Source organism: Oncorhynchus gorbuscha, linkage group LG10, assembly GCF_021184085.1.
Source record: "Oncorhynchus gorbuscha isolate QuinsamMale2020 ecotype Even-year linkage group LG10, OgorEven_v1.0, whole genome shotgun sequence".
In the NCBI taxonomy this organism is placed as follows: domain Eukaryota; kingdom Metazoa; phylum Chordata; class Actinopteri; order Salmoniformes; family Salmonidae; genus Oncorhynchus; species Oncorhynchus gorbuscha.
This window is the reverse complement of record NC_060182.1, coordinates 47,497,267-47,511,125: the sequence shown is the minus strand read 5'-3', so window position 1 is coordinate 47,511,125 and position 13,859 is coordinate 47,497,267. Positions and strand designations below refer to the sequence as shown.

Below are 13,859 nucleotides of genomic sequence, written 5' to 3'. Positions count from 1 at the left end.
CATGCTTCACAGTAGGTATGGTGTTCTTTGGATGCAATTCAGCATTCTTTATCCTCCAAACAGGACGAGTTGAGTTTTTACCAAAAAGTTCTATATTTGTTTCATCTGACCATATGACATTCTCCCAATCTTCTTCTGGATCATCCAAATGCTCCAAACTTCAGACGGGCCTGGACATGTACTGGCTTAAGCAGGGGGACATGTCTGGCACTGCAGGATTTGAGTCCCTGGCGGCGTAGTGTGTTACTGATGGTAGGCTTTGTTACTTTGGAGCCCCAGATCGAGGGAGATTATCAGTGGTCTTGTATGTCTTCCATGTCCTAGCAATTGCTCCCACAGTTGATTTCTTCAAACCAAGCTGCTTACCTATTGCAGATTCAGTCTTCCCAGCCTGGTGCAGGTCTACAATTTTGTTTCTGGTGTCCTTTGACAGCTCTTTGGTCTCGGCCATAGTGGAGTTTGGAGTGTGACTGTTTGAGGTTGTTGACAGGTGTCTTTTATACTGATAACAAGTTCAAACAGATGCCATTAATATAGGTAACGAGTGGAGGACAGAGGAGCCTCTTAAAGAAGTTACAGGTCTGTGAGAGCCAGAAATCTTGCTTGTTTGTAGGTGACCAAATACTTATTTTCCACCGCAATTTGCAAAAAAATTCCTTAAAAATCCTACAATGTGATTTTCTGGATTCTTTTTCTCATTTTGTCTGTCATAGTTGAAGTGTACCTATGTACCTGTCTCATCTTTTTAAGTGGGAGAACTTGCACAATTGGTGGCTGACTAAATACTTTTTTGCAACACTGTATCTTAGAATATCTGGCAGCAGCTATACATGTCCAAGATTGAACGCATCAATGGACAGGACACAAATTCAACCTGGTCTAGGTCCTGTCTTGTCCATGGTGCTAACACGTTACTCACTATGGCTTCACATTTTGTCCTAGCACATGTACACTTCGGCTCATAAAGCTTTCGTGTCAGTTGTGCTGTGCAGTCCATAGACCTCTAACTATGATTGCGTCGCAAAGCTTGAAGAATGTGTTGACAGAGTGCATACCAACACGGGCAATCAGAGAGGCTTTATGCTTTTTCGTCTGCTGTTCTACCACTGCCGTTCTTCCCCCGCTGCCTTTTGAAAGAGAGGAATTACAAAGGGTGCAGTGAACCATGCTATCGTCTTGACCTGAGCGTATACATGGAAATTCTCTCATCATGTTGTCTTTAAAATGACATTTCCGTTTCTTGGAAAGAGCCAATTGTACCTCCTCTGTCTGCTCTTCTTCACTCTCCTTTTGTCACTCTTCTTACTCTCTTAAACTTTTCTTCTCCAATCTTTCTCCACTCGTCTTCCAGCTCTTTCTTGCTTTCCTTCTCTTTACCTTTCCACCTCACTCTTCCACACTCTCCTCGCTTCACTCTTTTTACTCCCTTAATTTTTCGTTCTTCTCAAATCTTTAATAATAAATAGTACACTATTAGATCAAATACGTTGGTTAATAGATTCCCATTGCTTGCCTCATTTTTGTATTTTATAAAAAAAATGGTTTAGAATAATAATTTGGCAGGCTCTGTAATCATATCTTTACCTTTCCTCCTCTATCTCTTTCACTCTTCTTCCTATCCAGTCTTCCTCCCTCTCCACTCTCAACAGAAACATTATGCTAATATTATCCATGAAAATGTCAAAATATATTTTCACACTACTTATCATGCCAAACCAGTAAAATTGTAATCTACAAATAAATATTATCATAATTAATTGTGCATGAATTTAATATAATCATATTTTCAAAATAGCCCGTCCACTGCATGTTTACATGTAAAAGTTTTTTAACCTAGCTACCATGAAAGTAGCTGGCTAACCTAGCTAGATAACTTAATCGACATAGCTAATGTTAGCTAGCATAACCTATTTAAAACCTTACAAAGCAGAGCATCTATCTATATAATAAATTGTGACATAACATCATTAGCTAGTATCTCAAACAAGTGTAACGTTGTTTGTTTGTGGTGATGTTGTGGATTCACTTGATACTTGCTAGCTTCTGGACGAGTTTTCCACAGCAGTTTTCTCTAAAACTAGGCCCCAACATGTAGTTAGTAGAAGAGTGAGTATATATTATTTCACTTTGCAGTCTGTTTTTAATGCACAGTTAAAAACGGGGACATTTCCGGGGACAGGCCACCAAACACGGGGACATCTGGTCACCCTAACAGCAAGCAATACAAACCGATTGTCATAGCTAGCTAAAGTCAACCAAACAGTTTCAATGTTAGCTAGCAAGCCAGCCATCTAACCTCCGCTAGCGTTAGCTGGCTAACATCAAGCTTTAACCTGGGGGTCTTTTGTTTAGACATGTAACGTTAATTAGCTAGCTAGTTAAACAATTTACTTAAATCCCAATTGTTATAGCTAGCTAAAGTTAACCAAACAGGTTCAATGTTAGCTAGGATTTGGATTAAACTGATAATAATGACATGTATAACATCAAACAAAGTCATGCTTACATTTTAAACATGTCATTGTTTGATGTTATACATGTCATTATCTGATGTTATGTCACCACAACAGAAGTGTGATTTCAAAGTGTCCTTTGCATTCAGTTTAATCCAAACGTTAATAAGCAGAGAAATACAAGAATGTGTTCCAAACGGAAACTGTTGTCACAGTATCCTCCATTCTGTCAAAATAAGAAGCTATTTTCATATTTGAAGCATTTCTCTCCACACATAACAGATTTTGTAGAAATGGAAAACAGAAAGTTGATGAGATTATTGGCTTATGTTGGGGGGTTGTTTCAAGGCTGAGTTGATAGCTTGATAAGAATTTCCCTTACCTTGTCATTGCAGCATAGTGATACGGAACACAACTCTCACTCTACACAGTAAAATCCCTCCACGGCATTCTGGCCTTATAGCTAAACCACTCCACCAAGCACCACACTCCAGAGACCTGTTGACTAACCCTTTTCAATCAGAGTTTTTTTTACCATTCCAAAGCTCTGTGACCCAACAGCTTGCTTTGACACTCCTGAATTGATGGAACACGAGCCTCAGCGCTTCCTCTGACGCTTTTCCCTCTTGCAGATTTATTCTCTTGTCACCAGCGGACCGGAGCGCTAGCTGACGCCTGGCACACATGGCCTGTCTGCCAAGGAGACCTGGGTCTCCTATTTGTCTGTGCGTCTAGTTGTATGTTTATGTAAACAGGGGGGTGGTTGTGGTTGGGTAGATCTGTGTTTGCCTCCCAATGGAGCAATAGAAAAACCTCCCTACACCACCATCCTCCCAACTCAATTGCTGTGGTCCATAAATCCATGTGCCAACAGATGCCCTGTAGGCGCCAACACTTCCCTCCATCATTCTCTCCCTTCCTTCCAATCCCTGACCTAGAGTTGTTTCTCCAGACTCCTGTCATAGCGGCGGGTGTTTCACTCAGAGGGCGACGACAGGGAGTCCTTGAAGAGACAACCTTCCCCCTTTGACGTCTTAATGACTTATTCAGCAAGCCACGGTTGTTTGCTCTACGATCATTTCTAATCATAGGGTGACCGTTAAGCTGCTCCACAGAGAAACCTATCCCCGTAAGAGAGAAACGGGTGCAGGCCATTCCCTGGTGTACTGTGAGAGTAGCCACTTTACCCCATTGGAGATGAGGTCAGGGTATTCCTAGATTTATAGCAGAGGCAATGTTCTCTGGGACAAAGTGTTTGGAGATTGCCATCTGCCAATCAGTGGAAATGTGCAGATATCAATCGCCCAATCAGTGGAAGAGATTAGCTGTTTCCGTGGTTATTCATCAACCCTCATCACAAAGTACTTAGTGCCATTATAACGGTATGCAGCCCATTATGTAGCTACTACAGTATGGCTCTCATAATGGAGATGAGCTCCAGATGCAGCTTCTCCGAGGTTGGGGTTACAAAGGTATTATGAAGCATTAAAATGAGCTATAAAGCATTATGAACCCTCCTCTCTTTCCCCTAGACCCCACAGCCGAGGCCAACACCATCCGCACAGCGGAGGACCGCTCGTCGTGTGACAACACACCCTTCGGCTGTTGTCCTGATGGCAAGACGGCTTCCAGCAGCCCTGAGGGAGCCAAATGCCCCTGTAAGTACCCCACACCACAACCTCCCTCTCCTGTTCCCCTCCTATACTTACCACCTCACCTCTCTTCAACCCCTTTTGGAGGTACACTTGTAATTGATGAGGACTATTGGATATGAAACAATGTGCTCATAAAAATCTAGAGCTGTGTTGCTTCTATCTCATCACACCAACATGACCAGTCGCTACCGTCCTTGACATCAAATCACACCAACATTACCAGTCGCTACCCTCCATGAAATGAAATCATAACAACATTACCAGTCGCTACCGTCCATGAAATGAAATCACACCAACATTGCCAGTCGCTACCATCCATGAAATGAAATCATACCAACATTACCAGTCGCTACCCTCCATGAAATGAAATCATACCAACATTACCAGTCGCTACCGTCCATGAAATGAAATCACACCAACATTACCAGTCGCTACCGTCTATGAAATTAAATCAAGCTATTAGCACTACAATACAGTCTCGGTACAGTACATCTGCAGTATGCCACATCACGCAATGACGCAATGCACAAACATCCATTTGTCAGCAGTGGCAAGGCGCTAACGGTGTCACACCCGCCGTTTGTCGATCGATAGCTCATTCTGCCAAAGAGTTACCGATTTTATAGAGTGTATCGCTCCTTAATCAATACGCCAGACCTATTTCTACCCCTGAGAAAGGATGATATCACACTCATTAGGATGGAACTGACAAGTCCATGGCGACCGGCAAGGTGTAATATCTATCAGCGGAGCGTCTTGCTTTACTTTCCTCCTGTATTGATGGTGTAAGTGATCTCTCTGAGGAGAGGAGCTAACCGCTATTTGCTAACTCCTAGCGAAAACAGGCGTAGTTTACTTTAGATCGCCCTGTAAACGATCATCAGAAGGTGTGGACAAATTTTATTGGTGTGCAAATGGACATTTTGATCATGTTTGTGTTCCTTTAACCGTCCGAAATCCCTACAGTCAGTGCAAACATTTTTATGCATCCTCGTAGTCGCAATATTTGTTTTTTTCTGTCTAGCACAGATAAGCATGAGTGGGAGTGATTTCAATTACTCTGACTTTGTTGCCACACCATTGAAACATCTGAAAAGTGTAATAACTTGTATCAGTTACAGTATATGTATCATGCGCATGGTTTCCCATTTGAAAAGCTTCTTTTTTTGTCAGAAATTAGAAAGTCACGTACCATTTGAAAGCTACAGCCATTGTCTTTACGGAAATCAAACTATCTCACTTGTTTACAATAGGAAAAGTCGTGTCTGTTCAGCCATTTTGGCACAGTGACGACCCAAACCAGAGGTTTGGTTTGGGGTTGCCAAGAGACATCATGTGCTCCCATACTGGACAAACTGGGAATCAGATGGGATATATTTACATCAATGGATATGTGGAGACTTCAGCTTTCTCCTCATTTATTTTATTTTTATTTAACTAGGCAAGTACAAATTCTTATTTACAATGACAGCCTAGGAACAGTTGTTCAGGGGCAGAATGACAGATTTTTACCTTGTCTGCTCGGGGATTTGATCTTGCAACCTTTCGGTTACTAGTCCAATGCTCTAACCACTAGGCTACCTGCCAGTCTCCTGCTGCTCATATGTATATCATTCCAGTAAGATGAAAAATAATTCCTGTAATACGAAAAATTAGATTGCACAAGTCCTGTCTGGGAATTTGTGCATGTTTAGAGTGACACCATTAGGTTTTTTCATAAAAAAACAGCCTTTTGGAACAATAATTGTTTACATATTTAATGTTAAACCTAGACATTCAAATCTCTCAATTGTGACACCCCCCCCCCCCACACACACACAAACACATTTGTTTTATCTGCTGTATCTAAGGCTCTGTTATAGTCACATTGTTTCTGATCCCCCTTCATCATAATCCCACAGTCCTTACCTTTCTAACAGTACTAATCATGTGTTTGTAGGATGAAATCTATTTTATGAGGGTAGTATACAATATTATGAGTCATTTACAAAATGCCACCAGAGGGCGTCAGAGTTGAATATGTTAATACTAAGAACAAAGCTTCTGTCCACTTTCCCAATGCAAGTTGCGAGTGGCAAGTTAAACTCAGACAAGGCCTTTTAAATTTCACAGTTCAACCTTATCTGGTAATTCCCCATCCCTCTCTTTGTCCATCACGGCTGCTGCTCGTCGGAAAAATGGCCTCCTCTGTTTTGTCTTCTACCCATATAAAAATAATCTGATCTATTGCTCTCCTCCTCTTTTTTCTGCTCTCCATCCAAACCTTCCCCATTTGTTCCTATTTAATAGCTGCCCCATCAGATTTGAATCAATGTGTGTCGTGCGGAGACAACGGCCAAAAAAAGTCCTTATCATGCAGTTTTGTCAGTCACCGGTTCGGCGGCATTAGGAGACAATTATGGCTATCTTCCACGATAATCATACAAATGCTCTTCACTTTTTTTCATGCGAGCTCCAAACAGGGCACCATGATTGATTTGGGCAATTTGTTCAGCTGATTATGAGCCGTGGCATGAAACCTCAGCATCAGCGCCTCTCCTCATCTCCTCTCCAGCCCCCTTTCTCTCCTGCTTCCTGCTTTATTTCACTCTTCTCTTTCACGATGTCTTGAGTCTCCCTGCCATTGTGTTGCCGGAACAATAGCAAGAGGTCGTTGGGGGTTGAAGGATTTTGAACAGGGAAATGGGGATGTTTAAGGGCAAGGTGTGGGACTGTCTTTGCCAAAGCTGGAGACTTTTTTGGAGACTTTTTCATTTTTGTTATGCGTGTTGTCTTGTCTGTCCCTCTCTGCTTGTATTTGTAATATGTGTGTCAATATCTCCTGTCTGTCTAACTGATCTCTCTCTCTACTCAGTCCTCCATGCCTCTGCCAATTTTTGGGACAAGTCTCAGTCTGGTAAACTCCATTACTCCACCCCCTGCCCTTCTGCTCTTCCTCTTCTCTTCTTCTTTCATTCCACCTTCATATCCCACCATCCACTCTTTCCACTTCCGCTGCAGCCAATCACAGGCTCTGCCCCCTCAACTCCACAGCCACACCCAGCATAAAAAACAACCACACTAACCCCCCCACACACACACACACTCCATCACTAACCCCAGACTGGCACTACCCCACCCAAATGGTCACTGTCTGAAGCTGAGGGCGGGTAGTTGAGGGCACCACATGCCTCACAGGTACAGAAAGTAAACGTTTATAACTTGTGTGTGACACCATTTCCTCCCAGCCACCATGCGGTTCAGCGGCTTCCTGCACTTGGACCAGGTGGAGGGCCAGGAGGTCTTCTACACCCCTGAGATGGAGGATCCCAAGTCTGAGCTGTTTGGCGAGACAGCCAGGAGCATCGAGAGTGCTGTGAGTAGCAACCCCCCTACATACAGAACTAGCTGCCATAGTCAGTGATTCAAAAACGGTCTGTCGAACAAGTGTGGGTTGTCAAAGTTAATGCTCACTCTTAAACGGGGACATTGCATGTGTGTGTGTGTGTGTGTGTGTGTGTGTGTGTGTGTGTGTGTGTGTGTGTGTGTGTGTGTGTGTGTGTGTGTGTGTGTGTGTGTGTGTGTGTGTGTGTGTGTGTGTGTGTGTGTGTGTGTGTGTGGGCGCACGCACGCACACGTGTGCTTATCTCCAGCTGTTGAAATGGTGTCACTGGCCCGCGTCGAAGCCTAATCTACCACCCCACAACACTCAGTGTGTGACTGTGTGTCTGTATGTGTATGCATCCTACGCCTTGTGGGGGCCAGCTGTGGCACGAGATAGCAAAACCATCCCTCTAGCCTCTTGTGTGTGTTTGTCTGCTAGAGACTGTGTGTGGATATCACCTGAGGTTAAATCTAGAGAGGGGGAGAAGTGGCTATGTTTCTGGTTCAGTGTGGCCGTGTGGGGGTTTGTGGCTGGACACACACAGATTGGTTTTGTTATGCTACCTGCAGTCCCGCCCTCTACCCAGCAGGGTTACCTGAGGAGTATGTACAGAGACATAAACATACAGTAGGCTAGTATAGAAAATGGAATATAGTGTAGTGGGAGTGATGGGGCGGCAGGATAGCCTAGTGGTTAGAGCGTTGGACTAGTAACCGAAAAGTTGCAAGTTTGAATCCCCGAGCTGACAAGGTACAAATCTGTCGTTCTGCCCCTGAACAGGCAGTTAACCCACTGTTCCTAGGCCGTCATTGAAAATAAGAATTTGTTCTTAACTGACTTGCCTAGTAAAATAAAGGTTAAAAAAATAATAATAATAATAATGTCATTCACCCCCATACAAATCATTTGGAGTGAACAGAGGAGGAACAGGAGAATAACCCAATTGTGTGTGCTTCAAAATCTCTTGAGATGAGTGGTCAGCAGGAGTTAGCTCTATTTTTGAAAATAAACAAGAATTAGGTCAGCTACTTGGTACAGCGCCTTATGTCTCCCTCAAGGTGTCAACTTGAGCCAACAGAGTGAGATACATGATGAACGTTATGCTCTCTCTAGTAGGGAAGCATGAAACCATTACAAGCTTATTTACTTCCTGACAGTGACTTGGACTTCATTTGGGCACCAAAAGCACACACCCACATTGTGAATCAGAAGCTAAACCAATCAGCAGCCAGTGTGTGCCATGCTAACCTGACATTTACCACTGCCTCAGAAAAAAACATGTTCATGTAATTATACCACTATCTGCAGCAAAATGTCAATTTGTGCACCCAGACCAGGCCCAATGTGCTTCTACACAGTAGAAGACCTATTCCCTGACATAGGTTGCGTCCCAAATGGCACAGGGGCCCTGGTCAATAGTAGTGCACTATACAGGGAATAAGGTGCCATTTTGGATGCAGACATAGTTTCCCCCCATCCTTCCGGGAAATGAGTTTACTGCACTCAAATTGGATGAGCCACTGCACAGAGCTCATTAACTCGCTCATTCATCATCCTGGTTGTATTCATTATGCACAAAACAGAACAAAACAGACTGAAACAGGGAGGGACAACCTAAACGGCAAAATATTTGTCTATGCTATGTACTAATGAATGTGTTTCTCATCCCTGGCTCAGCTGAACGAGTTGTTCCGTAAATCAGAGGTGCAGAAGGACTTTATGAGTGTCCAAGTCCGCAGCCTGGCGCCCAGCAACTCCATCCTGGCCTTCATCGAGGCCCACTTCAACCCAGGTAAGAACTATTTGATAAAAAGTCATGATGAACACACTCTGGGCCAGTTTCCCGGACACAGATTAAAAAGCATGTTCAATGGAGATTGTCCTTTGAAAGTGCTTCTTAGTCCAAGAAACCAGCCCTTACTGTATGGTATAGTATGGCAAATGTACTGTTATCAAAAAAAATCATCAAATCAAATGAATTTATATAGCCCTTCGTACATCAGCTGATATCTCAAAGTGCTGTACAGAAACCCAGCCTAAAAACCCAAACAGTAAGCAATGCAGGTGTTTAAGCACGTTGGCTAGGAAAAACACCCTAGAATGGCCAAAACCTAGGAAGAAACCTAGAGAGGAACCAGGCTATGAAGGGTGGCAAGTCCTCTTCTGGCTGTGCTGGGTGGAGATTATAACAGAACATGGCCAAGATGTTCAAATGTTCATAAATTACCAGCATGGTCAAATAATAGGTCTAGGACAGGTAGCACGTCCGGTGAACAGGTCAGGATTCCATAGTCGCATGCAGAACAGTTGAAACTGGAGCAGCAGCACGGGAAGGTGGACTGGAAACAGCAAGGAGTCATCATGCCAGGTAGTCTTGAGGCAATGTCTGAGAGCTCAGGTCCTCCGAGAGAGAGAAAGAGAGAATTAGAGAGAGCATACTTAAATTCACACAGGATACCGGATAAGACAGGAGAAGTACTCCAGATATAACAAACTGACCATAGCCCCCCGACACATAAACTACTGCAGCATAGATACTAGAGGCTGAGACAGGAGGGGTCAGGAGACACTGTGGCCCCATCCGATGATACACCCGGACAGGACCAAACAGGAAGGATGTAACCCCACCCACTTTGCCAAAGCACAGCCCTCACACCACTAGAGGGATATTTTCAACCACCAACTTATCATCCTGAGACGAAGACAAAGGCCAAGTATAGCCCACAAAGATCTCCGCCACTGCACAACCCAAGGGGGGCGCCAACCCAGACAGGAAGATCACATCAGTGACTCAACCCACTCAAGTGACGCACCCCTTCTAGGGACGGCATGAAAGAGCACCAGTAAGCCAGTGACTCAGCCCCTGTAATAGGGTTAGAGGCAGAGAATCCCAGTGGAAAGAGGGGAACCAGCCAGGCAGAGACAGCAAGGGCGGTTCGTTGCTCCAGAGCCTTTCCGTTCACCATCACACTCCTGGGCCAGACTACACTCAATCATATGACCCACTGAAGAGATGATTCTTCAGTAAAGACTTAACGGTTGAGACCGAGTTTGTGTCTCTCACATGGGTAGGCAGACCATTCCATAAAAATGGAGCTCTATAGGAGATATCCCTGCCTCCAGAAATCAGCCCTTGCATTGACAGGAAGCCAGTGTAGGGAGGCTAGCACTGGAGTAATATGATCAAATCTTTTGGTTCTAGTCAGGATTCTAGCAGCCGTATTTAGCATTAACTGAAGTTTATTTAGTGCTTTATCCAGGTAGCCGGAAAGTAGAGCATTGCAGTAGTCTAACCTAGTAGTAACAAAAGCATGGATACATTTTTCTGCATCATTCCATAAAAATGGAGCTCTATAGGAGATATCCCTGCCTCCAGCTGTTTGCTTCTAGGGAAATTCTAGGGACAATTAGGAGGCCTGCGTCTTGTGACCGGAGCATACGTGTAGGTATGTACGGCAGGACCAAATCGCGAAGATAGGTAGGGGCAAGCCCATGTAATGCTTTGTAGGTTAGCAGTAAAACCTTGAAATCAGCCCTTGCATTGACAGGAAGCCAGTGTAGGGAGGCTAGCACTGGAGTAATATGATCAAATCTTTTGGTTCTAGTCAGGATTCTAGCAGCCGTATTTAGCATTAACTGAAGTTTATTTATATATATATATATATATGCCATTTAGCAGACGCTTTTATCCAAAGCGACTTACAGTCATGTGTGCATACATTCTACGTATGGGTGGTCCCGGGGATCGAACCCACTACCCTGGCGTTACAAGCGCCATGCTCTACCAACTGAGCCGGAAAGTAGAGCATTGCAGTAGTCTAACCTAGTAGTAATAAAAGCATGGATACATTTTCTGCATCATTTTTGGACAGAAAGTTTGTGATTTTTGCAATGTTACGTAGGTGGAAAAAAGCTGTCCTTGAAACAGTCTTGATATGTTCGTCAAAAGAGAGATCAGGGTCCAGAGTAACGCCGAGGTCCTTCACAGTTTTATTTGAGACGACTGTACAACCATTAAGATTAATTGTCAGATTCAACAGAAGATCTCTTTGTTTCTTGGGACCTAGAACAAGCATCTCTGTTTAGTCTGAGTTTAAAAGTAGAACGTTTGCAGCCATCCACTTCCTTATGTCTGAAACACATGCTTCTAGCGAGGGCAATTTTGGGGCTTCAGCATGTTTCATTGAAATGTACAGCTGTGTGTCGTCCGCATAGCAGTGAAAGTTAACATTATGTTTTCGAATGACATCCCCAAGAGGTAAAATATATAGTGAAAACAATAGTGCTCCTAAAACGGAACCTTGAGGAACACCAAAATTTACAGTTGATTTGTCAGAGGACAAACCATTCACAGAGACAAACTGATATCTTTCCGACAGATAAGATCTAAACTAGGCCAGAACTTGTCCATGTAGACCAATTTTGGTTTCCAATCTCTCCAAAAAAATGTGGTGATTGATGGTATCAAAAGCAGCACTAAGGTCTAGAAGCATGAGGTCAGATGCAGAGCCTCGGTCTGATGCCATTAAAAGGTCATTTACCACCTTCACAAGTGCTATGATGGGGTCTAAAGCCAGACTGAAGCATTTCGTATACATTGTTTGTCTTCAGGAAGTAAATTGCTGCGCAACAGCCTTTTCTTGAATTTGGAGAGGAATGGAAGATTCGATATAGGCCGATTAGTTTTTTATATTTTCTGGGTCAAGGTTTGGCTTTTTCAAGAGGTTTTATTACTGCCATCTTTAGTGAGTTTGGTACACATCCGTTTATTATGTTCAACATAGGAGGGCCAAGCACAGGAAGCAGCTCTTTCAGTAGTTTAGTTGGAATAGGGTCCAGTATGCAGCTTGGAGGTTTAGAGGCCATGATTATTTTCATCATTGTGTCAAGCGATATAGTACTAAAACACTTGAGTGTTTCTCTAGATCCTCGGTCCTAGCAGAGTTGTGCAGACTCAGGACAACTAAGCTTTGAAGGAATATGCAGATTTAAAGAGGAGTCCGTAATTTGCTTTCTAATAATCATGATCTTTTCCTCAAAGAAGTTCATGAATTTATGACTAATGAAGTGAAAGCTATCTTCACTTGGGGAATGCTGCTTTTTAGATAGCGTTGCGACAGTATCAAAAATACATTTTGGGTTGTTCTTATTTTCCTCAATTAAGTTGGAAAAATAGGATGATCGAGCAGCAGTGAGGGCTCTTCTGTACTGTCTCTCCAAGCTAGTCGGAAGACTTCCAGTTTGGTGTGGCGCCATTTCCGTTCCAATTTTCTGGAAGCTTGCTTCAGAGCTCGGGTATTTTCTGTATACCAGGGAGCTAGTTTCTTAAGAGAAATGTTTTTAGGGGTGCAACTGCATCTAGGATATTGCGCAAGGTTAAATTGAGTTCCACAGTTAGGTGGTTAACTGATTTTTGTCCTTTGACGTCGTTGGGTAGGCAGAGGGAGTCTCAAAGGGCATCAAGGAATCTTTGTGTTGTCTGTGAATTCATAGCACGACTTTTGATGCTCCTTGGTGGGGTCTGAGCAGATTATTTGTTGCAATTGCAGATGTAATAAAATGGTGGTCCGATAATCCAGGATTTTGAGGAAAAACATAAAGACCCACAACATTTATTCCATGGGACAAAACTAGGTCCAGAGTATGACTGTGACAGTTATGGCTAGTGTAGCACATTCATTAGTTTCTAAATGCCAATGTAAGCAAAAGGCTACGGCAGTGTATCACTGCACTGGCATTATTGTTCAGGAAGTCATTCCATTTTACAAAACACACTAGACCCTGGCTATGCTATTTTCATTGTTATTCTCTTTTTCAGACATGGGCTATATTTGTTATTTGTAAGAGCCAACAGGGAAAAACTAACAAAACAAATCCTCTCAGTGAGCTTGGTGGCGTTGTCTTTCAGAACTGGGTTCATTTCAGCCCCAGAGTGCTGTTAAGCATTCTTCACACTGCAGGCCTTAATGCTCAAATCAGTTCTGTTTTGGAATACTGATTGTCCAAACAACAAGTTACAAGTCATCAATTCGGATGTGTGTGTTTTCAGACAACAGTCATTTGCTGACATGGCTATGCTAGTTGTCATAGTAACGAAGGGTGTGTGCACAGTAGTGTAGGCTGATTAGTGGTTGTGCTTGTGCTTCCTATCACTCAGAAGTTATTTAACAACCAATTGTTGTCACCTTTGCTTTTTGGCTAGGCACAGTAGTCAACTACCCTGCATGGCCAAAATGTGTGGATTCTGCTATTTCAGCCACACCCGTTGCAACCGGTGTATAAAATCGAGCACACAGCCATTCAATCTTCGTAGACAAACATTAGCAGTTTAGTTTAGTTTAGTTTAGTTTATTTTATTTTTACAGGGACAGTGCACATTAATCAACG

At 43.2% G+C, this 13,859-nt stretch overlaps 1 protein-coding gene across 1 annotated transcript in view; it reads left to right on the top strand.

Moving 5' to 3' along the window:
* The window catches only part of LOC124046196 (agrin-like), a 516,157-nt gene that overhangs the window by 435,073 nt on the left and 67,225 nt on the right, over nt 1–13,859 (top strand). The window contains 3 exon segments of the mRNA XM_046366308.1: nt 3,986–4,111; nt 7,336–7,463; nt 9,150–9,264. Of these exon segments, the coding sequence (XP_046222264.1) occupies nt 3,986–4,111; nt 7,336–7,463; nt 9,150–9,264 (369 nt within the window).